The following is a 24,520-nucleotide window of genomic DNA, read 5'->3' on the forward strand; positions in this document are numbered from 1 at the left end:
CTTAACATTTCAATGTACCCTCCTCCCCCTCACACAAAAATAAATACCTCTTCACCCTCATCACCAATCCAGACCGTCACTCTGCATCTGTATGGACAGAAAACATAAATGTTGCAGAATTTTCTGTTTTGAGTTAGTGTCTTCTACTTCCCTGGGTTTCTGCTGCTGAATTCAAAATCTATAATTATCATCAAGGATGAAAACCAAAACAAAGCCAAGATGAAAGTGATTGCTTTGAAGCTGAGTAGAGAGACTGGAGAAGATAGTCCTCATCACTGAACTCTACATCCAATTCAGTTAAATGGAAAGACATTCCCTAGTAAATGGCCAAAAATTCCAGAAAACAAGGATTTTGTCTCTATTCTTTATTTATTCAAAAAAAAATTTATTTTATTTATTTATTATTTTTGGCTGCATGGGGTCTTCGTTGCTGCGCATGGGCTTTCTCTAGTTGTGGCAAGTGGGGGCTACTCTTTGTTGCAGTGTGAGGGCTTCTCATTGCTGTGGCTTCTCTTGTTGCAGAGCACGGGCTCTAGGTGCACAGGCTTCAGTAGTTGTGGCACATGGGCATCAGTAGTTGTGGCTCGCGGGCTCTAGAGTGCAGACTTAGTAGTTGTGGCGCACGGGCTTAGTTGCCCCGCGGCATGTGGGATCTTCCCGGACCAGGGCTCGAACCCGTGTCCCCTGCATTGGCAGGCAGATTCTTAACCACTGCAGCACCAGGGAAGCCCTCTATTTTTAGATAACTAATACCATGCCTTAGTGCAGCGAGAAATCTCAAATACATTTCACTGAATGAGTGGATGAGTAAATGAATACATATTCACATAGGGTGTCTATTGAAACCACTACCCAAACTTGTCTGTCATCCTTGCTGCTTCTTCAAAGAGTCCTGCTATAGACTGTTTGTGTCTGCTCCCCCCACCCCCTCCTAATTCATATGGTGAAAACTAATCTCCTATGTGATGATGTTTGGGGGTGGGGCCTTTGGGAGGTGATTAGGGATAAGTGCCCTTATGACAGAGGCCCCATAGAGATCCCTGGTGCCTTTCCCGCCATGTGAGGACACAGTGAAAAAGAGAGCCCCTTACCAGACACCAAATGTGCCAGTGCCCTGATCTTGCAATTCCCAGACTCCAGAACTGTGAGAAATAAATGTTTGTTGTTTATAAGCCACCCAGTCTATGGTATTTTTGCTACAGCAGCCAGAATGGACTAAGACAAGTCCCTCCTCCCCATGGCCACATGCAATACTCTGAGAGTTGAATTGCTGTTCTTTTCATAGTAGATTCTGCAGGAGGTAGGAAAGCCAATAATCACCAAAGAAGGGGAGTTCATAAACCATCTCTCACATCCCTCAAACAGTGGTTCCTAACCTACACGTGTATCAGAATCAACTGAGAATTTTCTCTAAGTACCCAAGGACAGACCCCAGCCCAGATTTATTGATTCAGAGTTTTAGGTGATTCTGATGCACATCTCTGGTTTAGAACTATTGTTTTAGAATCTCAGAGGTTGCCAGGGATACGAGAATAGCACCCTACTATGTTTGCCCAAACTCCTCCTGCACCCTAGACAAATATCACTAATTGGTTGCTATACTCTTACTCACTGAGCCTGTATTCACTCAAAATCCTTTTCTTTAAAAAGCTTTTTTAAAAAATTGCAGTAAAATTACACGATATAAAATTTACCATTTTTTACGTGTATAGTTCAGAGGCATTAAGTACACTCACACTGTTGTGCAACCATCACCATCCATCTTCAGAACTTTCGCATCTTCCCCAGCTGAAACCCACTGAACGCTAATTCCCCATTTTCCCCTCCCCGAAGCCTCTGGCAACCACCACTCTATTTTCTGTTTCCATGAGTTTGACTATTCTAGGTACCTCAAGTAAGTGGAATCATACAGTAGTCATCCTTTTGTGACTGGCTTATTTCACTTGGCATCATGTCTTCAAGATTTATCCATGTTGTAGCAGGTGTCAGAATTTCCTTCCTTTTTAAGGCTGAATAATCCACTGTATGTATAGACCACATTTTATCCATTCATCCATCAGTGGACACTTGGATTGCTTCCACCTTTTGGTTGTGAATAATGCTGTCAAAAACTTGGGTGTAGAAATAACTGTTCGAGTCCCTGTTTTCACTTCTTTTGGGTATATATCCAGAAGTGGAATTGCTAAATCATGTGGTAATTTTATGTTTAATTTTTTTAAGAACTGCCATACCATTTTCCACAGAGGCTGCACTATTTTACTTCCTACCAGCAATGTATAAAGGTTTCAAAGTCTTCACATCCTTGTCAACACTTGTTATTTTCTTTCTTTGGATAGTATCCACTCAAATCGGTGTGTCAGAATCCTTACCTGAGTGCTTTATGAGCCATTATCAATTGATCAGAGTTGACAAATGAGATGAAAGCCATTTGTTATTCCTAAACTGTGATCGTGAGATTTCTATACTTTTCAAAGTGAAATGACTGAAGAATTTACCATGTGGGGATAGTCACAGTGTTATTGGTGCCATTTGTATACATGGCCCGCTGTTTGAAATGGGGGAGAGGAGGAGAACATCAGGAGAAAGGACACCAGGGCTGCCATATGCAAATTGGCCAGGTGATGGAGGTTAGGCCTGAGAAAGACTCTGCATACAACAGCAACTGGGGGACATTCTGAGATCAGCCCCAGGCAAACCAACAAATCCAAGAACTGGGGGATAAGGGGGTGTGAGGGCTGTCCCCATATCCTGGCTTAAGTGGTAAGAGGATTTCTTTTCCTCTTCTTTATTCTGTTTTCTTCCCTCTACTCTTTACTTCTTTATTGGCTATGAATCCATGCTTTGAAATATCCATGTTTCATAAAAAAGGGGAAACGGAATATATGTACACTAAATATACATGATTTGCTTGCATGTGGATGAAATATCTCTGGAAGTATACATGTAAACCAAGAACAGTGGTTGTCTCTGGGAGGGGAAGTGGGAATCTAGGAGACAGGATGGGAGAAGACTTTTCTTTTTATATATCCTTTCACATGTTTTTATTAAAATTTTGACTGTGGAAATATATTCCATCCTCTTTCCAATATGCATTTCTGAGGTGCTGAGACCAGAAAGTTCCAACTCCTTCCCAGACTCCCTTGAAGCTGGGGATCAAGAATAAGGTTCTGCCAATTGCATGTGCTTTCATGAGCTGTAAGAGTAAAAGATGGAAGTGGGTGAATACCATCTTCCTGCTGCTTTAGGCTGCGGTTGTTGACAAGCAAAGTCATGGGCGTTGAGAGGCAACTGTGGTGTAGGCGGTGACAGCTGAACACTTTGTTCTAGTGCCCAGTCGCCAGCTTCCTGGGTGCTGCCATGAGGTAGTCATGGTGGTAAGTTACCTCCTGATCCTACGTGCTGATCCCTGGATCGAAGCTACATGTGCCGTTTTTGACTTCAATACCTTCAGTAGCAGCCTCCCAGCTCCCTGAATTCCTGCTAAAGGCAGAGGCTGTAGCTCCCCTGGCAGGCGGGTATTGGAAATTGCTGGAGCATTCTGGAAGTCGTGCCTAGAGACCCACCAGGAGTTCATTCCCCTCATCCTTCCAAAAGATTCTGTAAGCACTGCTTCTTATTATTCCATTCTGCTTAAAATACCTATTGTGGTTTCTATTTCCTGCAATGGAATTGAAATGGAATATTAAACATTTAAATAAAAATTAGAAATGAAAGTCATCACTAAAAAAAAAAAAAATCAATTCTCAAAAAAGAGTAGTAGTGCTACCAAAGATTCTTGGGCTTTACCTTTTTTAAAAACCCTTACTATCTTGGTCAATCAACTACTTAATGAGTACCTATTGGCTTAATAGATGAGGTAATTTAACAGTTACCTTGTCAGATTAGAAATAAATGTCTATATGAATATATGAGAAGGTTTGTGTGTGTGTGTGTATAAAGAGACAAGACACAATTTGTGTTTCCAAGAAAATCCTGGCAGTAGAAGACATATCCAAACATTTCTTGTTCTTCGTTTTTATTTAACTCAAAATAGCTAATAACAAAAACATTTAAAAAATATCTCCAACACTTGACTATTCAGTCATTTTTGGTTGATGACACTTGATTATTTAGTTCTTGCTTATTTCCAGCATGTAGTAACACATCTATCATAAATAAATCTCTAAGAGTCTGCAGCAAGCTTTAAACCTGTATATTTAGATCCTAATCAACAACCATGATTTAATTATTAGTTTTATATCTAAATATTTTTCTCCCACACAGAAGCTTATTAACTAATAACCATAAATAGGCTAGCTATTAACTGGTTTTCAAGGAAATGTCCAAATATGGCACATATATACAGGCTGCATATATGCTTTTATCCTTTACTACTCAAAATCTGAATGTCTGTAAGATATACAGTGGAGTTATATCATAAACACATTTAATTTAATTCAGTACATGAGATCAGTGAAAAGGAAATGATAAGGAATAAGGAAAATAACAATCAATCTGGCAATTATACCACCTATTCAATGAATGGATGCCCTCGAGTAAACCAAGATGAGCGTTGTCAATCTGGTGTTCCCTCAGTTATCTTGCAAGGCTAAGTATCATTCTAGTGTTCAAAGTTATGTGTTTTTTTCTACAAAATAGCCCCTAAACACCAACAACTTCAACGGAAGAAACAGTTACCTCTTCCAACACCGGAGGAAAAACTGGCTGTCGTGGATGGAGATTTCCAATATGGCACCATTCAAAGGGCTTTCAAGGATAATCTTGAGACCCCATTTTATCTTATGTGCCGATATTAGAAGCTAACCCCTGGATATGACACAGCTCCACTGTAATGTAAATTAAAATGCCATGATTTTAAAAGTGCCCTAATTTTGTCAGTATAATTTCATTTCCAGTTTAGTGCCTTCCTCACATTTAGCACAGTGTGTTTCTGTGATGCTCTCCTGGTGCCAGCACTTCAGAATGTTATCCATCACTGGCTGAGAAAAATCTCATGATGAAAAGATTAGTGTGTCATAAAATCTGAACAAAAAAGCTACCAAAGTTGATCAGTCTCACTATGATTCAGGATAAGATTTTCAATTAGCAAATGGTGTGACTGAAGCAGAGAGTAACTGTTTTGCTACACTCGGAGCTCCCAAAGATCTTCTTTAGCTTTCTTTTCCTGGGTTTCTAAATTGGCAGCTACATTCTACTTCTTAAACACTTGGCCTTAACCTCAGCACCGCCCTGGTTCAGTTTCTATTTTTAAAAGCTCCATTCTAATGGAAATGTCCCTGCTCTGAATTAAGCTGCGGCTGTGAATTTTACCACTAGCGAGAGCCATTATGTCATAGAGTTTAGGTTAATTTGGTAGGTATCGATTTCCTTGACTACGACTTCGAAACTTGCTTCAGCTTCTTCTAGCCATGGAGGATTTCTACCTGGGCTGTAGATGAGGGTAAAATATCCCATGGAGAACTCCTTCAATAACCACATTTGGAAAATCTGAAAAACAAAAGTAAAACTGCTTTTCTTATGTACATCAATAAAACATACGTGCATCTCGTAGAACGTAACAAGGTAAGGCCTAGGCATAACTCAGGGATCTGCATCACCATACAGTTTGCCCTTGTTTAGGATGTGCCATCAGTCATGCTGTTTCGGCCTCGAGCCACTTGAGTGTACCACCAGGCGCTGCAGGAATGCACGGCCAGATTTGTAGCTTATTGATTTAAGGGATGTTCTAATGGTTACTGCTGCTAGGCCCCAGCTCTTTATCTGAATGTTTTCTCCCAAGGAAGATGGATTACACTGGCAATTCAATTTCTAACAAAATCTCAATATACTTGAAGGAATTCCAAGATTTCTACTGGGAATACGTTGCTGCAGTTTTTCCGTTGTGGTTTACAGTGGCGTTTAGTCCAAGTTGTCTTGTGTATGCTTGTTCTATTATACTAGCTTCTAGAGAGCAGGAGGACAGGGGCCTGCCTTCCTAACATAAAAGGGCCGATTCCTGACAAAAGCCACACTTGCCAAACTTGAAAAGATCAGCTACATTTTTATAGGAAATGCAAAGGAAATTCAGAGGTGTATGTTACGTTGTATCTCAGTTTAGTTATCACAGCAGGTAAAATAGGAACAGATAACTTGAACAGGAGAACCAATCTACCACACGGTTCAGAATTTTCATTTATAAACTTCAGTCTGCACATAATTATATCTAGGATTTAAATAAGTATAGTTATTATATAAGGAAATTAAGTGGCCCAATACTTTGAGCTTCCAAATAATATGTTCACTGATTGATTCAACCTCTACAGAGTACCTACTACATAAAACCACTTACAAGGGGATTGGACCTCATCAGGCTCTTGGAGGAGAGGGCTCAGGAGAGGGAGCTGACCAGGTGGAAAGTCTGTGGCAGGCGGGAGCCTGAGGCTAAGTGTAGCAAGAGGAGTGGCTGTAAGGGCAGGGGGGCAATTCAAGCCTGGTAAGAATGGACAGGAATTCTGGCTTTATCTGGAAAGCAATGAGAAGCTACTGAGGGATTTCAAGCAGAGTGAGACAGCAATGAATTGTTTTGAAAAGATGACTGTGGCTGCCATTCAGAGAGCGACTGGAGCGAGTTCAGAGTGGTGATGGATTCGATGGTACTAGTGAGGGATTTCATAACAGTACCTACTTAGCAGGCTGCTGTAAAAATTGATGAATGAAACAAAGTGCTTGGACCTGAACTTGGCACATGGTAAGTACCAGCTATTATCCCATACCAAGCACTGCCTAATTACTGGGAATATAAGTAAGTAACAGTGTGCCTGCCCATGCCATGGAACTTACATGCTAGTCAGGGAGACAAGTGAATAAACAAACAAAATGTGTTTTTAAAATATCTCCAATACGCAAGTACTCAATTACTTTTGGTTGATGACACTCACTTGATTTCTTAATGTTTGCTTTTACCCAACATGAAGTCACGTAATTTTTAATAAAACATATCTTTAAAAGTTTGCAGTGGACTTATACCTACATACTTAGATCCTGATCAAAAGCAATGACTCAGCTAAGTTAATTTTAATTCTAAACACGTTTCTCACACGCAGACGTGTATTGATACCAATAGCCATAAATGAAGCTGTTGATTAATTTTCAATAAAATGCCCAAATTAGACATATTACATGCATCAGCATATATGCATTTATCCTTTACCACTCAAAATATAAGAGTCTGCTTAAGGTTAGTGAAATTATATCAGAAGCTTATTTAGTGTAAACATTTTGATTCAAATCAGTAAGTTCAGCAAAAAGGGCAAAAAGGAAAATAACACTAAATACTTTGGGTAATTCTACAGCACTCTAATAGGTCAAGCAGTGGTTTAAAGGCAAGGAGAAAAAATAAAGCAGGGCACGGGGCCAGAGAGTGACAGGGGATGGGAAGGTGAAGGAGGACCTTTGTGCAAAGATGCCATTTGAGTGAAGTGCTGTAGCAGCCAGCTGTGAGGGTGTCTGGAGGAAGAGCAGTCCCACAGAGGGAACAGAGCATGCCCAGGCCCTGTGCTCACCGTCCAGCAAGCGCTAAGCATATGCTAGATGCTGGAGATTTAGAGGGTGAAGGCGACAGGAAGAGAGAGAGAAGGCAACACAATTTGTGATCATTGTTCTAAAGGAAGCAAATAGGGCGCTCTGAGAAAAGTGAATGGAATAGAGATATTTTATAACGAGGTCCACCAACTGGTAACTGATGAGATAATCAGAGGTCTTTTTTTTTTTTTCTCATCTGTTACAGTTTACTCCACTCTAAACTGGATTTTGGCTTCATGACGTGTATCATTTGATACAATGTCCATCACTGCTTAAATTACTCAGAAAACTGCCCTTGTCTTTGCTTCCCTTTGAGAGGTGATGAGAAGGAATGTGATTTGGGAAAGCTTTTGTTGTTATTTTCGTTGGTTTTCATTTATTTTTATAAACATTTATTGTGAAGCTTAAAAGAAAAAAGTAAGGGGGTGGAGGGGCTCTTGGAGGCTACTTGAAAGGAGAGCCAGCAAAGGCTCCCTGACGCTGCACCTGAAAGAGGAGAGGGCCAACAATGTGTGAGGACAAGAGGGTTCGAGGAGGAGGAAACAGCAAGGGCCCTGCGGGGAAAGAGTCCAGCGCATCTGAGGCCCAGAAACAACTGCAGTGTGACTGCACCAGAGTGTGTGAGGGGGTCCCGGCAGACACGTGGGCCAGGGCCAGCCCACGGCGGGCCTTGTCAACCACGGTGAGAGTCTGCGGCTCACAGAGAGGGTTGGGATGGAAAAATAGTATTGTGACTCAGCTGTATACTCAAGGCCATCAAGGCCACAGCAAGGAGACTGTTCCAAAGAAAGTAAAATGAGAAGAGCAGAGGGTCTAGGTCAGCCTTCAGGAGAGCTGCCAGAGCCTGGAAGAAAAGCAGAAAGGTGGGAAAGCCAAGGGGAGATGGTGTTTGAAGGAGGGGAAAGTGGTCACCAGTGGCTAAAGTTAATGAGAGGTCAAGGAGGAGGAATGACAAAAGTCCACGGAGTTTAGCCACCTTGCAGTCGCTGGGGACCTGAGCCAAAGTTATTTTGAATTCCCCAGAAAACTCAAAACGAAGGCCAAAAAGCATATGCTAAGAGAATAATGTTTTATTTTTAGCATTTTGTAAGAGGATAGTGTTTAACTGTCAGAATTTTAAAGACAGACACTCCTCTGATTTTTATGGGTGTCAGTGTGTCTGTGAAGGTACTTCCAGATTCTGTACCTGGAACAGAAACCTCAACATTTTGTTAAGAGGCCTTATAACATGAACATGTGATGCAAGTAAAATTTATCTTTAAATTAAATGCTAAAGAGTTGCAAGAATGTATCACTAGTATAATACTTCTAAGTCAATAGGAATCTGATTTATGAGATGGGCTCAGCCAAAGTTCCACGAAAGGAGATGTAGCGGCTGGCTCTCTCATACCTCGTCCCGTCCTTTACATCAAATTCATGATTGACCTTTACTCTCAAGGAGGAATCCCCTTTCTGTACAAGTTGTTCAGCTACATCAATATTCTACCAATGATCCATACTTCTTATTCTTTCTAACACCAGACATTCGCCCCTGAGGCTCTTTCCCAGAAAGTTCTTCCCGTTCTTCATGGTCAAGCCAAGTGCATAGCACATGCTGCTTAAGAAGCTGGATGAATCAGATTTAAGGATCATAAAATATCTGCCCTCTTCCAGAAAGCACCCTGGCTACTCCAGTCCACAGTGATCGTTCTACTCTCTACACTTTTATAGGAATTTCAGTCAAATGCTTAAAATATCTGAGTAGAAACAATACCTGGAGAAAGTACTTGTGGAACCATTTTTAAAAGCTAGTAAGAATACTTCATAAAACACTGCCCCATACAGAGTGAAGTAAGTCAGAAAGAGAAAAACAAATATCATATATTAACGCATATATGTGGAACCTAGAAAAATGGTACAGATGAACCGGTTTGCAGAGCAGAAATTGAGACGCAGATGTAGAGAACAAACGTATGGACACCAAGGGGGGAAAGCGGCGGTGGGTGGAGGTGGTGGTGTGATGAATTGGGAGATTGGGATTGACATGTATACACTGATGTGTATAAAATTGATGACTAATAAGAACCTGCTGTATAAAAAAAAAAAAAAAGAAGTTCATTTGGTTGAAAAAAAAAAACCACTGCCCACTTAATCTAGACTAGGTTACATCATGAATATTTGTTAAATGTAACATATTGTTAACATAATATGAACTAACACACCAGGCATATTTGTTACACATGGGAAGCAAATGTTAAAGAAAGGGGATTATTCCTCACTGAAGGGATTTTATAGAGAAAATACTACGAGACTATATTCGTGTGTGGTCGTATAGCAAAGGCAGCTTTCTTCTAGAATGGTCCCTCAACAGAGCGGGGCTGTGTCCTAGTCGGCCTTCTTTAAACTGATAGCTAAGTGGGTGATCTGAGCACACAAGCATCCCTGACACAGAGAGCAGTCCCCTCTCTCTTGCTGGTGATAAGGTTTTATTGTCAGAATGTAGGAATGGTGTCCACAGATAATTTATCTATTGCTATTTAGCTGCTATGCTATTTAGTTACTCTCAGAAACAAAGGCTGAAAATTCACTATATGCAAAGAGCACAGAAGGAGAGATTAGGCAAAAAGGGATCCACCCACCAGACCCGTGAGACTGGGCAAATCAGGGACCTCCCTGAGCCCCAGTTTGCTCAGGAGCGAATGATGATACCTGCCCTGCCTATTTCATAAGGTTGTTAAGGAAATTAAATGAGCTAGTGTCTGAGAATGTACTCATGAAGAGCTGCGTATCAGAACACTTTGAGAGGGACTCTGAATAATTTAAATTTCTTGGCACAAAGAAAGGACTCGGGCTAAAATACCGAATTACGTTTACACTTAAATTAATTCATTATACTTAAAGATACAACTTTTAAAAATGTGTATCTGACTGTCAAAGATGCTGTAATCTAAATGGAAATGGAGATACGCATGCAATGTATATACACAGCTTTTGGAAAGAAGCATTTTAAAAAAGGAGCGGAACCTTGGATTCAAACCCTAGATAAAAACCAGCAGAGGCCAAAATAACACCACCTCCAAAATTAAGGACAATAAATACCTTTCCCTCTTATGACTCTAATTCAAAACAGCCTGGCAAGAGAGAAAGAAAAATTACATTTCCTCCTGAAAGGCCTGCCCCAATTAAAATTCTGAATGTCTCTTACACCAAGAGCACTGGTTTATTGGCAGATTATTAAGCCCTGGACCAATGTCACTCTGTTAGACCTGTATTAAAAACGTGGTTTATGTGGTGCAGGGTCAGATCAGTAAAGAGCTGTTAGCAGATGACAGGTTTGATTACCGCTGGCTGCAGGCAAGACGTATGGATCCCTGAGGAACAGCAGCACCGGCTGGTGGGACAGTTTGCTGGAAAGGTCAAGAACAGGCATGTCAGCATCAGGGGACGATGGTAAACAGAAAACACTACAAACTAGCTTTGAGGGGATCAAACTGCTGTGCGGGGACATCTCAAGGTTTATGTATCTAACGGTGGGGGTGAATAATAGCAAGCAGAGCTGGAGGAACAAACCAGCGGTGCGCTCATCTTCCAAACATGTCTTTGTGGAATTCGAAGCAGATATACACTCTATACCATAAATCACTGCTGCAAAGTGATTTTTTTAAAAAAATCTTGTAGTACGATTATTGATGAAATATATTCTTATTACTTGTATGAAATAATGTAGGACTTTATTCCTCTAGCCTTAAATAGAATGGTTACTTCTGTGACTTCCCATCAAATATTTAGCATCTTAAAATCAATTTTCTAGCAAAGGTTTTCAAGAAAATCTTGACTTGAAACAATTAGATGATGGTAATTAAACGTTTAACAAAACCTTAGTCCTATTCTTGGCTTGTATAACTCCTGACTGGTGTTTGTTCTTACCTTGACTCTTCAGATTCTGTCTCATCAAAAGATCTAAATTTTTTTTAAAAAAAGAAAAGAAGACCATAAAAGTTGGGTCAGTATTTATGTCAACAAAGGAAGAAACAGCCAGTATTCTTAGAGCTCTGAATTGGGAGACATTTTGAAAAGAGACTTAGGTATCTTCACAGAGTCACAGCGTGTCTGATGCCTCATCCTAAGGAACCCTAAGGCTGCAATATTCTTGAATTTCAATTTTCCTGGAGATCACTCAGAAATCCTATGGTTTTGCTTTTGGACTTATATAACGGAGAAAAGATTTCACTCATTTCATTCCCACTATCTCTTCATAAAAAATACACAACCACATACGAAGCCCAACCTCCCAGCGAATGCACCAAGTTGGAACAGGAAGCACTGACTAGGCATATGACTTGGCGCGTGCGGTGTACGATTCTTGTTCTGGGGTGACTGAAAAGTGGCCCCGAGTACACATTGCTGGCGAGGGAGCTGTGACAGGTGTTAGCCTCTCATCCAGCGGATGGCTGGGTTTTAACACAACTTTGGGTGTGGTTGGCTTGAACATCTTGCAGTTAAGTGTGGGTCATTCAGGCAGGTCTGGAGGCAGCAAGAACATGGATAGAACCCTCTCCCCAACTTGGATCTGCAGAGAGTTTGTGGTGACGTGGTTCTTTGTAAATAGATTTAACATGTAAGAGATGTTGCCGACTGCCTTCGGAGGCCAGATCAACACAGGTGCCCAGAGCTGGGCGAGTGGCTTGTTTCAGAGTTAATTCTTCAGAAGAACTTTTCCCAGTTGCTGCTGATATCAGATGTCTGGTTTCTTGGTAGAGAGGGATTAGCATCTGCAGCCCCCCATTTAGAAGTTCCTGAGGGAGAGGCAGCAGGACAGTGGGGAAAGAGCTTACGCCAAAGGCCTGGGCTCTGCCAGCTACAAGGCAAGAGATCTTAGGAAAGGCACTTTATTCCTGTGTCTCAGTTCGCTCAACTCTAAAATGAAGCGAGTTGGATAAAATCACTTCTAAGATCATTTACAGCTTTAAAATTATATGAATAAATGTGCCAAGGGGATATAGACTTTGCACAAGTATTCACAAATAAACATTAGTCTCTAAACAAGCTATCTAGATTTATAATTCCCATCATGTAACATCATTCCATATAAAAGTATAATTTAAAAAGTCAATTCTTCGAGTGTAAACCTGAATTAATGAGTGTTGGTCGCTTGGCCACAAGACTCAGGAGCAATTCCTTTCCCTACAAGCAGGGGGCGAGCGAGTGCTGTCCCAAGCCAAAGGAATGGGTGTGGCCAGGTTGGCCCTCCGCACCACCCGTGTTATTTGTTAGGCCAATAAGTGATTGAAAAGTAACTTAAGATACATGTCCAATAGGTAAACAACTCTTACCCACAGCTCTCTACCTTTGGTAGAGAGGGCAAATGTCGCACATTTAGGAAATCAAGGAACAGTTTGGGAAGTTCTTCATTTTCTAGAATGACAGCCTGTGAAAGCAGAAAACAATTAGACAGTGAAGTTTGCTAGGCAATCAATCAAATAAACTATTTTGAAAGTCATAACCATCCATCAAAGTTCTCACCAGCATTATTACCCAAAAGCAAAATTACCCATCTCACCCATCAAGAATTTAGGCCAACACACATGTTATTCAGTGTCAGCAAATGCTCCATTTTATCTATTCTTTCACCTAAGCAGCATTTACGGAGCATCTACTATATATACTTCAGATGCTGACGGGGGGCAAGACAGCCAGGCACCAGGTAGACACAGTTCCTGCCTTCATGGAGGTTCTAATCCAGAATTAGTACTTAAAAAACCTGGGAACATCAATAATACTGCTAAGATAGTTACATCAAGTTTTCCTTATTTAGTGATAAAGTGATCTGAAATTGTGTGTGTGTGTGTGTGTCTACCTACAAGAAACCACTACTGTTCAGGAAATACTATACATGGCTTTTTTAACTGGAAGATTTAGTTAAGATCCTTCAGCTAACACCTGTTTCAGCAATAGGATCAACTGACATTTATTGCTATTTGGACAGCTCCACTTAAAGGGTCAGTAACAGTTTTGCCACTAAGTGTAAATCAGTGTATATGATGAAAAAAAAAAAATCTATAGAGTTCTTCCATTTAGGGAGCTCTGCTAAATAGCTGCCATAATGGCATAACCATGTCAGTTCTCAGATATCCAAATTATGCAATTTCAAGGAGAAATCTAATAGAGAACTATAAGAGTGCATTTTCATATATATTTATATTTGAAAGAGTCTGCCAGAGAAATTATTGCATATTTGCTCCCCCCCCCCTTTTTTTTACAAAGACCATGGGAAAAGCATCAGACATTGTGCAATAATCTCTAAAATTAATGTAACTATTCTTAAGGGTCATTTTTATAATTTACCATGACTTTTTTTTCCCCCCAGTAAGTACATATTGTTTAAAAAACAATTAGAATTGATAGACATATATACACTACCAAATGTAAAATAGATAGCTATTGGGAAGCAGCCACATAGCACAGGGAGATCAGCAAGGTGCTTTGTGACCAGCTAGAAGGGTGGGATAGGGAGGGTGGGAGGGAGGGAGACGCAAGAGGGAAGAGATATGGGGATATAGGTATATGTATAACTGATTCACTTTGTTATAAAGCAGAAACTAACACACCATTGTAAAGCAATTATGCTCCAATAAAAATGTTTAAAAAAAACCAAAGAAAAACAAAAAAAAACCCAATGAGAATTGATGCTGAAATGTCATTCACACAGCTGATCAGGAACAGTTATGCAAGGTGATGCAAAAGATACATAACACATGAAAAAGGTCAAATTGTGTGTTTTTTGTATACACATAATTCTATATAATGTATTGTTTTTAGCCATAATTTACTTCTGGAGCTGCCCCATTTCTCACCATGTTTTGGAATTCTGTTACCCAGTTCAGGACATATAAATGGAATAAGCTACTACAGAGATCACCAGTGCTAGCACACTGACCTCTGTACTACACTAGTGCTCGACTGTCCTGCTGTTCAGGCCCTGGAGAGGGGTAATCTGGAGATCCAGCCTTGTCTGGGGCTCTTACTATTCCTTACATGGTCATTGTACCCACTGAAGTTTAAGAAATAAAAAAGAGGGAAATAAAGATATTTGGGGTAATACTTTATTCATTAAACAAATATTTACGGAGCACCTATTATGTTAGGCACTGGGATATGGCAGTGAATACTACAGGTCAATAGAATGTGGGCTGGTGGAGAAAATTAGTGATAAACAAGTAAACACACACATAAGTTAAACTTGCCTTAGAATACAGTGACACAGAATCTGCACTCTCTAAATGCCTTCGCATCCATCCCTCATCTTTCTAAAATGTTTACTTTTTTCTTGATTATAAAGTAGAAAAATGAAAAATTCATAAAATGGAGAGAAAAAACCCCCCTATCTAGGGGCATTCTTCCATTACTATTTCTGTTTCTTCCCTTCAATTCATTTGGCTTTCATCTAAATTTTTATCTATCCGAGAATATTTTTGGAGTGCCCAGAAGGTCATTATTTCAGTGCCCAAAATCAAAGGTTCTAGGAACCATGATACATATGAAGTTCCAAGGAATTTTTTTTGCCATAGTACAAGTTGCAATGGTTATCGGCTTGTACTTGTAGATATCTATTTAAGAGGATAATACCTATTTGAATAATAAAGCTTAAGGTTGTAACAAATACAGAGCTGTTCACCCTGGCAATAGTTTTAATTACGTGAACAAGTGGTAGCTTTCAGATTAAAAAAAAACAGGGGAGGGGGTAACCATTATTATCTCCACCCCCATCTTTTAAAATAAATTAAATCAATAACAAGTGTGGGACACTTTTAATGACCTGAACTACTTAATTTCCAGGATTTTTAGACATGTCGTCCATCACTGCAGTATGGAGGAAGACATCTCTTGAGTGTTCGGGGGGTTACTTTCGTTTTATTAATGCAAGATTTAGGGAATTTTAACAAGGTGAATTGTTTATTTGCCTTGACAGACTGGCTTACAATGCACTGACTACATCTACAGCGTGATCATTAATGACAAAAGACAGGCAAAAAGCTGTTTACACTGCAACACCGGGATGGGAATTAATCCGGCTCAGCCTCCCCAGAGTACTCCAAATAGATGATCATGTTGTTTTAGGTCAGATATACTAGAAAAAAAGAATATCGAAAACTTCAAAAATTTGTGAGCATTTTTGTTAAATGTTCACTGAATATTCTCAAATAATATTTTCTAGAAAACAATGACCAATGTGGATTTCAGGATTTACAGTTGTAAGAAAGCAGCACTGGCGCGGGGAGGGTGTTAGTCAAGCTTTCGGTTTTGAGGAGGGAATGTCTCCTAAACTGTGCTAAGAAGGTTTGTAAGAAAATAATTAATACTTAAGCCCAGAGACAGAGTACAATAGAGTAGAATTTACCTAATTTAATACAAATGTATAAGTGAAATGACTGTCATTAGTTAGTACAGAGATGCAACAGAGAAAATGTATTAGGTCAACCAAATCTTTTGGTTCAGAAACACATGACCACATTCCATGAGTGACCCATCAGTGAAGTGGGGCCTCACAACTGTTTCATTTAAATCCTCTTCAGTTTCTTGAAAAGCTTCCGCTCAAGAAGAACCACTCCTTCTTGACGCTGCACCCTGTGCCATCCCACATGCTTGGGACCCCAGTCTGGTCTAAATCACCAGACCTATTCACTAGATAAGCTTTTGATTAAAAAATATATATATATATATATATATACACATATATAAACAACATTTTAAATATCAAATAATATTTCCCTGTTGTTTTAGCTTGCTTATCTTTATTTTTGATTTATCTTCAATGGTAAATTGAATGGTCATTTTCATTCTTTACAGAGGCAAGTGGTGTAGCGGGAATATGCAGCTTTAGAGCAAGACCTGGGTTTGAGTATCTCCTCTGTCTACCTTAAAGGTCATTGTGAGAATTAGGTGATGTCTCCAAGAGTCTCTGGCATGCAATTAGCATTCGATAAATGTTAATTCTGTTTCCTTTGAATTTTTTTTTTGTATCAATTCTCAAGCATCTATTTTATTGGTTTCGGAGGTTTGGATTATTGTCTATCTAACAAACAGAGCTTCTTAGTCCTCTACGATTCATGGATCCCTTTGAAAATGATGAAAGCTGAGAATCTTGCTTGCTGAAAAATACACACACATACATAATTGTGCTGCCAGTGGTAGGGGGTCCAATAGGCCCCTGACAGCCCAGCCAAAGATGCCTGCTTGTAGCTCTGATGTGGCAGCAACGCCGCTGGGCACACTTTTCATCTGGCCTGGAGCCTGAAGCACCGCTGGGCCCGTGCTGGATGCCAGCTCCCCAAAGGACACGCTAGCCTTCTTGTTTCAGTTTTCTACCTCTTTGTCAATTAGAACCCCGCTGGAGTGTGTGCTGCCTTGCTATTAGAATTCATGAGCGCTTTCAGCTTTAGGCTGTGGTTGAAAATATTTGTCTGGCCGTGTCTGGTGAAGGATTTTTTTCTGAAAGCCCAAAATCTACTGCTGTACCGGATTTAGAAAGCAGTTCATATTTATGGCTTCTACGTCTTCTAAATATAACTCTAGAATTCAATAAGCTGTGGTGTTGAAGGTTCCCAAAGTTAGCAAAAAAGGAGGGGAAGTAAGATTTAAACTCTATTTCTACAGAGTACAGCTGATGAAGCACTAGTAAGCCACACCTGTTATGAGATGGGCATTTTTGAACCACTGGGCAGTGATAGGTCCCAGGCCTGGTGCTTTCTAACTGATTAACTAATTACTCTGATGGTAGAGTCCTGACACTGCATGCAAGTTGGAATGCATGGCTGGGTAGCTAATTTACACAGAAAAACGTCAGAATTCAAAATGAGCATAACAAGTTGGAGAAAAAGTTGGAAATAATCCCATTAAATCTTACAGGTTAAAGTACTGAGTCAAATACTGTAAGAGGCAGAATTAATTAATCTCTGGATGCAGGTTGGAGAGTAGGTCACAAGTGCTGTTGGTCACAAGTGGTAGGTCAGCAAGAAAGTCCTGCTTCCACAAAGGTGTAAAATGAGCTGAGCAACCCTCTCACTCCACTAAATGCAATATTATTTAATCCCCAAGGAAAGGGAAATAAGAATAAACTCAGGAAGAGCTAGAGGCAAGCAATGAAAATGACTAAAAGATTAAAATAGTGTCCATATGAAGAGGTCACTCAACAGTGGGTACCAAGCATGGAATGAGGTGGTGGAGGACCAAGGAGATAATGTGGTCTTTAAGTTAACTAACCATTCTGTTAAGGAGGGTGGCAGTTTCCAAAGCTGCTGGAACAAGAAGAAACTACTGTCCAAACCAGCAGAGAAGGAATCTATCTCTGGCTGAAGCCTGTGCCATAAAGCTAGGAAAAGTGGCACAGGCATGGGAAGAGTAGGAATCATAAGAGCTTCTAAATATCTGGGTTCTGAACATCTTTTAGTTGCTCTTTCATACACATGCAGACTGGAGATGCTACAGAATTAACAGAAAACCACAGTAATTTCCGGCCAATTTACCACTTAGGAAGTACACAGGCTAAAAATCAGGTTGTTATTAAGATGCACAAAGGAAATGGGGCTAAATCAAAGAACTGTAACAAGTGTGTGATATATTATGTAATAGACTTTGCTAAGACGATATCCAACTCTGATAAATATTAAAATGGGCAATTGAGTGTACCTTGTAAGAAGAAAAAAATAATTATTATTCTTTACAACCATGTTACTCAGTTACAGAAGAATAAATAACTTTCCTTATTATAGACCAGAAATATCACTCTAAAAAAAGAATGGAAAAAAAATCTCTATGAAAATATTTACTAAAAAATTGCCTAAAGGGAGCAGAAAAACAATAGCACTGGTAGCAGCACCCTCCTCCAGCTCAATGTTTACTCCAGGAGAAATGTCTCTTTTATTGAAAAGGTGCAATTATCATCATGTAACACAAATCACAAAATCCCGATTTTTCTACACTATCAGCTTTATAAAATCATGTTCCCAAAGGATACCATTGATTAGTTGCACATGTTCTTTCTGTGACATCCCAAATACTTAATTGTCAGTTATCTTTTCTTCTTCAGTAAGTAAAATGTAGTCACAAAATTACAGAGGGACCTGTTCTGCCTTAACCTTCGCTAGATGCCATCATGCAGTGGAAAACACTGGTAAAATATCACAGGATAACGCCGTCCGACAAGGGAGACATATAAACACTGTAATGATTTCCCATGAGTTTCCATTTTAGAAAATTGTCACTAAGGCGAGCATAAACGGTGACATATCTCCACCGAGGACACGGTGAAATCGAACGCTGGCATTCTAGTTAGGTCCAAACCTACCCAGCAGCCAATTATAACAGGAACGGAACATCTTGCTGAAAACTTGGACAAGACCACTTTGCTAACCTTCCACGATCACTGCACAAAGCTGCGCTGTTTTCACTGATTTGATCTTTTTGTTCTCTTTTCAAAACATTAAAAAAAAAAAAAACCCACCACATTTCTTCCCATTGTCTATCAAGGTTTTTTTATCAACTGCAAGGAACCTCTCAGTCTCAAAAGCTAGGGTATTGAACTAAGTCGGGAGGTTTCCAAGAGTCCTGAAAGCTCTTTTCCTATTCCACCTTGTTTGGTTTGAAATGCCTGACGGTTGAGGTGACAAAGTTCATGACAGTTTTTCCTCTCTTCACCAGGAAAGATGCTTCACACCACACCTGCTTCAGAGGTGCAGCTAAGAACAGGGAGGGAGAAAAATCAATACCTCCTCACGGCAGTAAGTGGGCTGCCGTGTCCCTGTCCTCTGGGAACAAAACCTACCAGCTCACAGAGGCTTTGCCGCCCTCAGTCCTCCACTTACCCCTCCCCAGCACTTGCTCACAATTTCACAAAATGAACCACAGTAAGGTTACCAAAGGAACACTTTTAAAAAAAGTCAGCCGGTAAATGGATCTAACGAAGGCTCATGACCACCTAAAAAATAAAAATCAGATGTGCTTTGGAAGAACCCAGTGTGCCACGCATCCTTCTTTGTGTGTGCCACCCTTCCCAAGACACGTCTCCTCGGTGTCTGGTGAAAACTGCACTATTCATAGATTCAAATAGACATCTGCTATCGTTTCACAGGGCTTTACAGACTATCTTGCAAGAAATCTGAGGACTTGCACTAAAAGCTGAAGGCTGCTGACAAGGGCCCATTTAAAACGGTAAAGAATCTGTGCAAAGAAACAAAGTCATTTGGCTTCAGAAAGATTTGACAGAAGAAATCTAATTTCTGATAATATGGCTAAAAAGATAAAACTAACCATGGAACAATAGCAACTGGAAAACCAACCATCTTTTGAACTATTTTAATACCAAAATTTATGTCCTCTGTGTTTCTGGAATATCTATTCATAAAAAAGATATTTGTTTACCAGGTACTAAGTACAACCATTGGCACAATGGGTAACCAAACAAACATGGTCTTGTCCTCCCAGGGCTTACAATCTAGTGGGGGAGATGGATGGTTTTCAAATAATCACAGTGATGAATGTGAGATTACAAACTGAAATAAGTACCTTAAAGGGAAGTAAATCCCTTCTTTAAGCAACAGTAAAAAAAAAAAAGCACCCTATTAACCTGTGAAGTACTAACAAAGCTTCCCTGGGAAAGTGACCCTTGGGCTGGGAGTTGAATGAGCTAATAGGATAAAGGGAGTGGGGTATTTCAGATGCAAAGCACAGCACACTGTTCAAAACACAATGTGTTCAAAGACTTGTGGAAGGTGGAAGCGTGGCATTAGGAAAACTGAAAGGCCAGTGAGGCTGTGCCTGAGGAAACAATGAAGCTGAGCAATAAAGTAGGAGAGCCTGAGCTGGAGAGGTGGGGCAGGGCTTCTGCGTCACGTGAAGGATGATTTGTATTTTGACTACAACTGGAACAGCAGTGGTGTTCCTCAGATCCAGTGACTGTGTATTATAGCCTCTCTTTGGCTGTCTCTAAACAGCTTCTTAATCTACTGAGTTAATTTTAACCATTAGGTTTTCATTTCATATTTGGTTCCTTTTCAAATCTGCCTGTTCTGCTTTTCTTAGGTTCATGATCTTTTCTTATGCTTTCAATTATTTTAGACATTTTAATTTTCGGTTTCCATTCAATTGTCCTTTTACTTGAACTTCTTGGGATTTAATCCTGTTTTTGTGTCTCTCACTCATAGCTGTTCATTTTCTTCTGTTTTGTAGTTTAGGTTCATGAGCTCATCTTCTGCAGGGCTTTATCTGTGGGAAAGGCTAGGCCAGGTTCAGGGAATGCCCCTCCCCTCCCCCCCCAAGTGGTTTTGCTTCTGCTCTGAGAAAGTACAGCCCTGACTGAGATGTAGTCAGTTTTATGAAATGATATATTAATTTTCTAGATTGGAGGCATGAGATCATGAAGATACAGAAACTATAAACCCTAAACTCTCATGAAACATGGTTGAGAAACTTTGTTAGGAAAACTTGTGTCCATATTCAACGGATTTTCATAGGCCAATGGTCTCCAAAGTGGGTTACAGAGATGTGGAGAGTTAAACAAGATAATTAATTGTGATTCAGAAAAACAAATATTAAAAAAGATTGAAAATATATAAAAAAAGTTTTAAAATAAAAAATAATGAAAAAATAAAAAAACATCATTTCTAATTTTTAATGGATTTAGAGCAGTACATGTAAAAAACATTATTAAATATGCCTATATTGAAGTATTATGCTCAAACTTTTTTTTGATAAGGATATATAGTCCTAGGTCAATAGACTATTACTCTGACTACAGTGCATAAAGAGTTTATAAGAGCCAGTAAGGCCCAATCTATCCACAACACTACTGAAATAGGCTACCTTAGCTTTGGTTATCCTTCCCACCTCTTCTCAACAGGCCAACTCCTACTTCTCCTTCAAGTCTCAGCTCAAGTGTTACCTCCCTTAGAAAACATTCCTGAGACCCTCAGGTTGGGCTAAGTTATCATTTTTTATGTGTGAAATAAAAGAATCATTTTATGTGATGTGATGATTAATACTGGATTGAGTCATATTAACTTTCAACAATTTTAACCGACCACATAAGGCAGTTTTCATATAGTTTATAACAACAATATTTATTTAACTCCTGGTCTGTGCTGGGCTCTTTATCTTATTTGATTTTCACAAAACAATGACATACTTTCATTATCCACATTCTACCTATGAAGAATTTGGGACTCAGAAAGTCTAAGTCACCTGTACAAGGTTTCTTAAAGGGTAAGGGGTCAGGCAGGACTGGAACCTAGGTCTCCCTAGCTCTAAAACTACTGATCTACAGATGTACCTATTCACTGAGTCATTCATTCATTCCATAAATATTTACTGATGTTTACTGCATGCACAACAGCACTGGGCTACATAGTTTAATTCTTTTCTTAGTAAATTTTATTGGAATCCTTTATCTTTTCCAATATATATTTTTCTACTGTATTTATAAATTTAATGGAACCCACAGATAAATTTAATGGAACCACTGAAATTTAGCTCCCTTAAAATACATTTCTAATATTCTTTGGATTTAAATTTTTGCTTAACATCGCAACTAATTCTTATAAGTATATAAAGACTCCAAGAAGAAGAACAATAAATTCCATTAATTTCTGTCCTATATTAAAAAAAAAACAAAACTGAGGATAAAGCAAAAGCAAAGACCAAAATTATCTGGCCTCACAACATTTCAAAACCTATTTGGCAACTTCTGACCTGCTCAATTCTTCTTTGACTGGGTAAAATGCTTTAAAGCCATATTTTACATACTTTTGATCCATTAAATTACCTCACTATATGTTGAAGAACAACGTGGCTCAATTACACATTATAGATAACACCAGATTTATGAGGCATTTTCTTGATCTTCAAATAGAGAAAAAAAAATTCTAAAAGCAATAATAAACTAGCTACTTACCTATAAGTCAAAACTAAAATCAGGGGACTAATACATTTGAATAAAATCATGTATTACAAAGCAAACCAAAACCGATTTAGTTATTCAAAGAATATGGTAAGACACCAACTGAAATACAGATTATAGAATATGCTTATGGAAGCGCTATCTTTTTACTTTAAAGAAGAAATAGAAATCAGAACTAGGCTTGTAAGATGTTGCCTGGAGAAAGCCTCTGGAGATTGGTTTTTAATGAAAGATTTACAATTAGCATAGCCTATGTGTGTTGAGGAATTGATGTTTTTAAAGTGTTTAAAGTGCTTGAAAACAATTTGCTCTCTCAAGTCCCTTAAACATGCTCCAACTATCTACTTTATTCCTCTGATTTATTTAGCATTCTCTTTCTTCACATACTGTGCACTTTGACACAGCTCCAGCACAGCTGAGTTTCAAGAGGTGTAGTTTAGATCAATTAGGCCTTCCGAGGTATACACATTCTCACTGCACTATAGCTAAAGACATAGTGTACTGGGCAAATATCTTTTTAAAATTTTTAATGAAGACCACCAACAGTATTTTATATTTGTCCAGGTATAAGTACTGCATTGAGTCTCCTGTTTATATGCTAAAGTTATGCAACTAATGTTTTACATGAATTTAAGAACCTTGAATGAGGCTGAACTTGAAAGTTCATAGTGCATGGTACTCAGTGGGAACACTTAGTGGGAAGCAGCTAGAGAGTGAGACAGAGACTTATTCCGAGAAGCAGTAGCAAGTCCTCAGAGAAATGTACCAAAAATGAAAAGTGGCCCTTGTGGAGATGGTTCATAGGTCTAAAGTTAAAAACAAGTCTATATAGGAAATAATAAAGAAAGTGGGGAAGAGGTCCTTGACCTCTTGGCTGCAACAAAAAATGCAGTTAATGAAATTGTTCACATAAAATACACAGGTGGGTTAACAGTAGCCCAAAAGGACTACACCAAGGGAGATGGAATACGACAGCATGAAAGAAGAGAGAGTGGGTCTGTATGTACCTGGCTGCTAGTCACCGCATCACGTCCAAGCAGGAGCCTGTGCTCTCAGTCCATGGAAAGAAGAACACATCTACTCTGGTCCTTCCCCCAAATCTGATGCTGAAATAAGTCCTCCCATAACTTGGAGTTAAATTATCGATGTCTATTTAGGGATTTACACTCAACAATGAACATGGACCCTTTTCTGAGGGGTTCCAGATTATACCAGCCTTCTTCTGATAGGCTCCCAGGCTTCCCAGGAAGTAGGCAGAGAATGACTGCAGGGAAAGCTACTCTACACTTAAGCTTGAATTCTCTGCCTGCCTTCTGCCACTGGAGGCTGTGGCACAGACTGTTGGTTGCCTACCCCAAATCCATGCTCCTCTTCTTCCTTATTAATGGAGCACCAATTTTTTTGGGGGGGGGGATTGACAAATTGCCAAGCTAAAAAAAGCAAATGGGAATAACAAAAAACAATGACAATAACACCCCTCCCACATTTCCCGGATTCCCCTGCCACGTGTTGCAGACCTGGCCACTGAGATGTCAGTGGAAGTCACCGGATGCAAAAGACCCAAAAAGTTCCCTAAAAGTGAACGGTCAGGCTCCGCTGGCCCTAATCTTTTTCCTCATCTTTTCACCCCTTTCCCCTCCCCTCTTTCCTGGAACATGAGCGTAGTTTCTGAGTTCATATGTTACCTTGTGATCATAAGGGAAAGGCCAAAAGAATCAAAGAGATCCAATCCCTGACGATCTTGAGCTACGGAAACAAAACCCACAATTACCCACCACTAGTAACGCTTGAGGAAATAATATGCCTGAGAAAGAGAAACCCCACTTTTAGTTAAGTCCTTTTATTTGGACTGTTACCTGTGGTAGAACACAAACCCCTGATGATACAGACTTCTTGCCTCCGCAGATCACGAAGTCCAATTTTTGGCCCAAAGAGCAGAGTACTGGGTAGAATATTTTAACAAATAGAGAGAAGAAAAGGAAAAACCCAACTCTGCTATTTTACTTTTAATTCACTACTTTAATACTGGGT

General features: G+C 39.6%; 1 protein-coding gene and 1 long non-coding RNA gene across 9 annotated transcripts in view; one reads left to right on the forward strand and one right to left on the reverse strand.

Moving 5' to 3' along the window:
• LOC309658894 overlaps positions 1–24,520 on the forward strand; it is a 202,582-nt gene that overhangs the window by 43,025 nt on the left and 135,037 nt on the right. The window lies entirely within an intron of this gene.
• The window catches only part of SNX24 (sorting nexin 24), a 172,987-nt gene that overhangs the window by 8,409 nt on the left and 140,058 nt on the right, over positions 1–24,520 (reverse strand). For 6 of the 8 annotated variants that reach the window (XM_082457929.1, XM_082457927.1, XM_082457924.1 and 3 more), the window contains 5 exons: positions 12,873–12,967; positions 11,467–11,499; positions 10,882–10,946; positions 5,424–5,487; positions 48–87 (listed from right to left, as the gene is read on the reverse strand). In XM_082457929.1, coding sequence (XP_082314055.1) covers positions 48–87; positions 5,424–5,487; positions 10,882–10,946; positions 11,467–11,499; positions 12,873–12,967 — 297 coding nt within the window. Of the gene's footprint in view, positions 1–47; positions 88–3,011; positions 3,659–3,998; positions 5,488–10,881; positions 10,947–11,466; positions 11,500–12,872; positions 12,968–24,520 lie in introns of those variants that run through there. The other 2 variants (XM_082457930.1, XM_082457931.1) reach the window with 2 other exon arrangements.

This window comes from Balaenoptera physalus (assembly GCF_965194825.1).
Source record: "Balaenoptera physalus genome assembly, chromosome: 3".
In the NCBI taxonomy this organism is placed as follows: domain Eukaryota; kingdom Metazoa; phylum Chordata; class Mammalia; order Artiodactyla; family Balaenopteridae; genus Balaenoptera; species Balaenoptera physalus.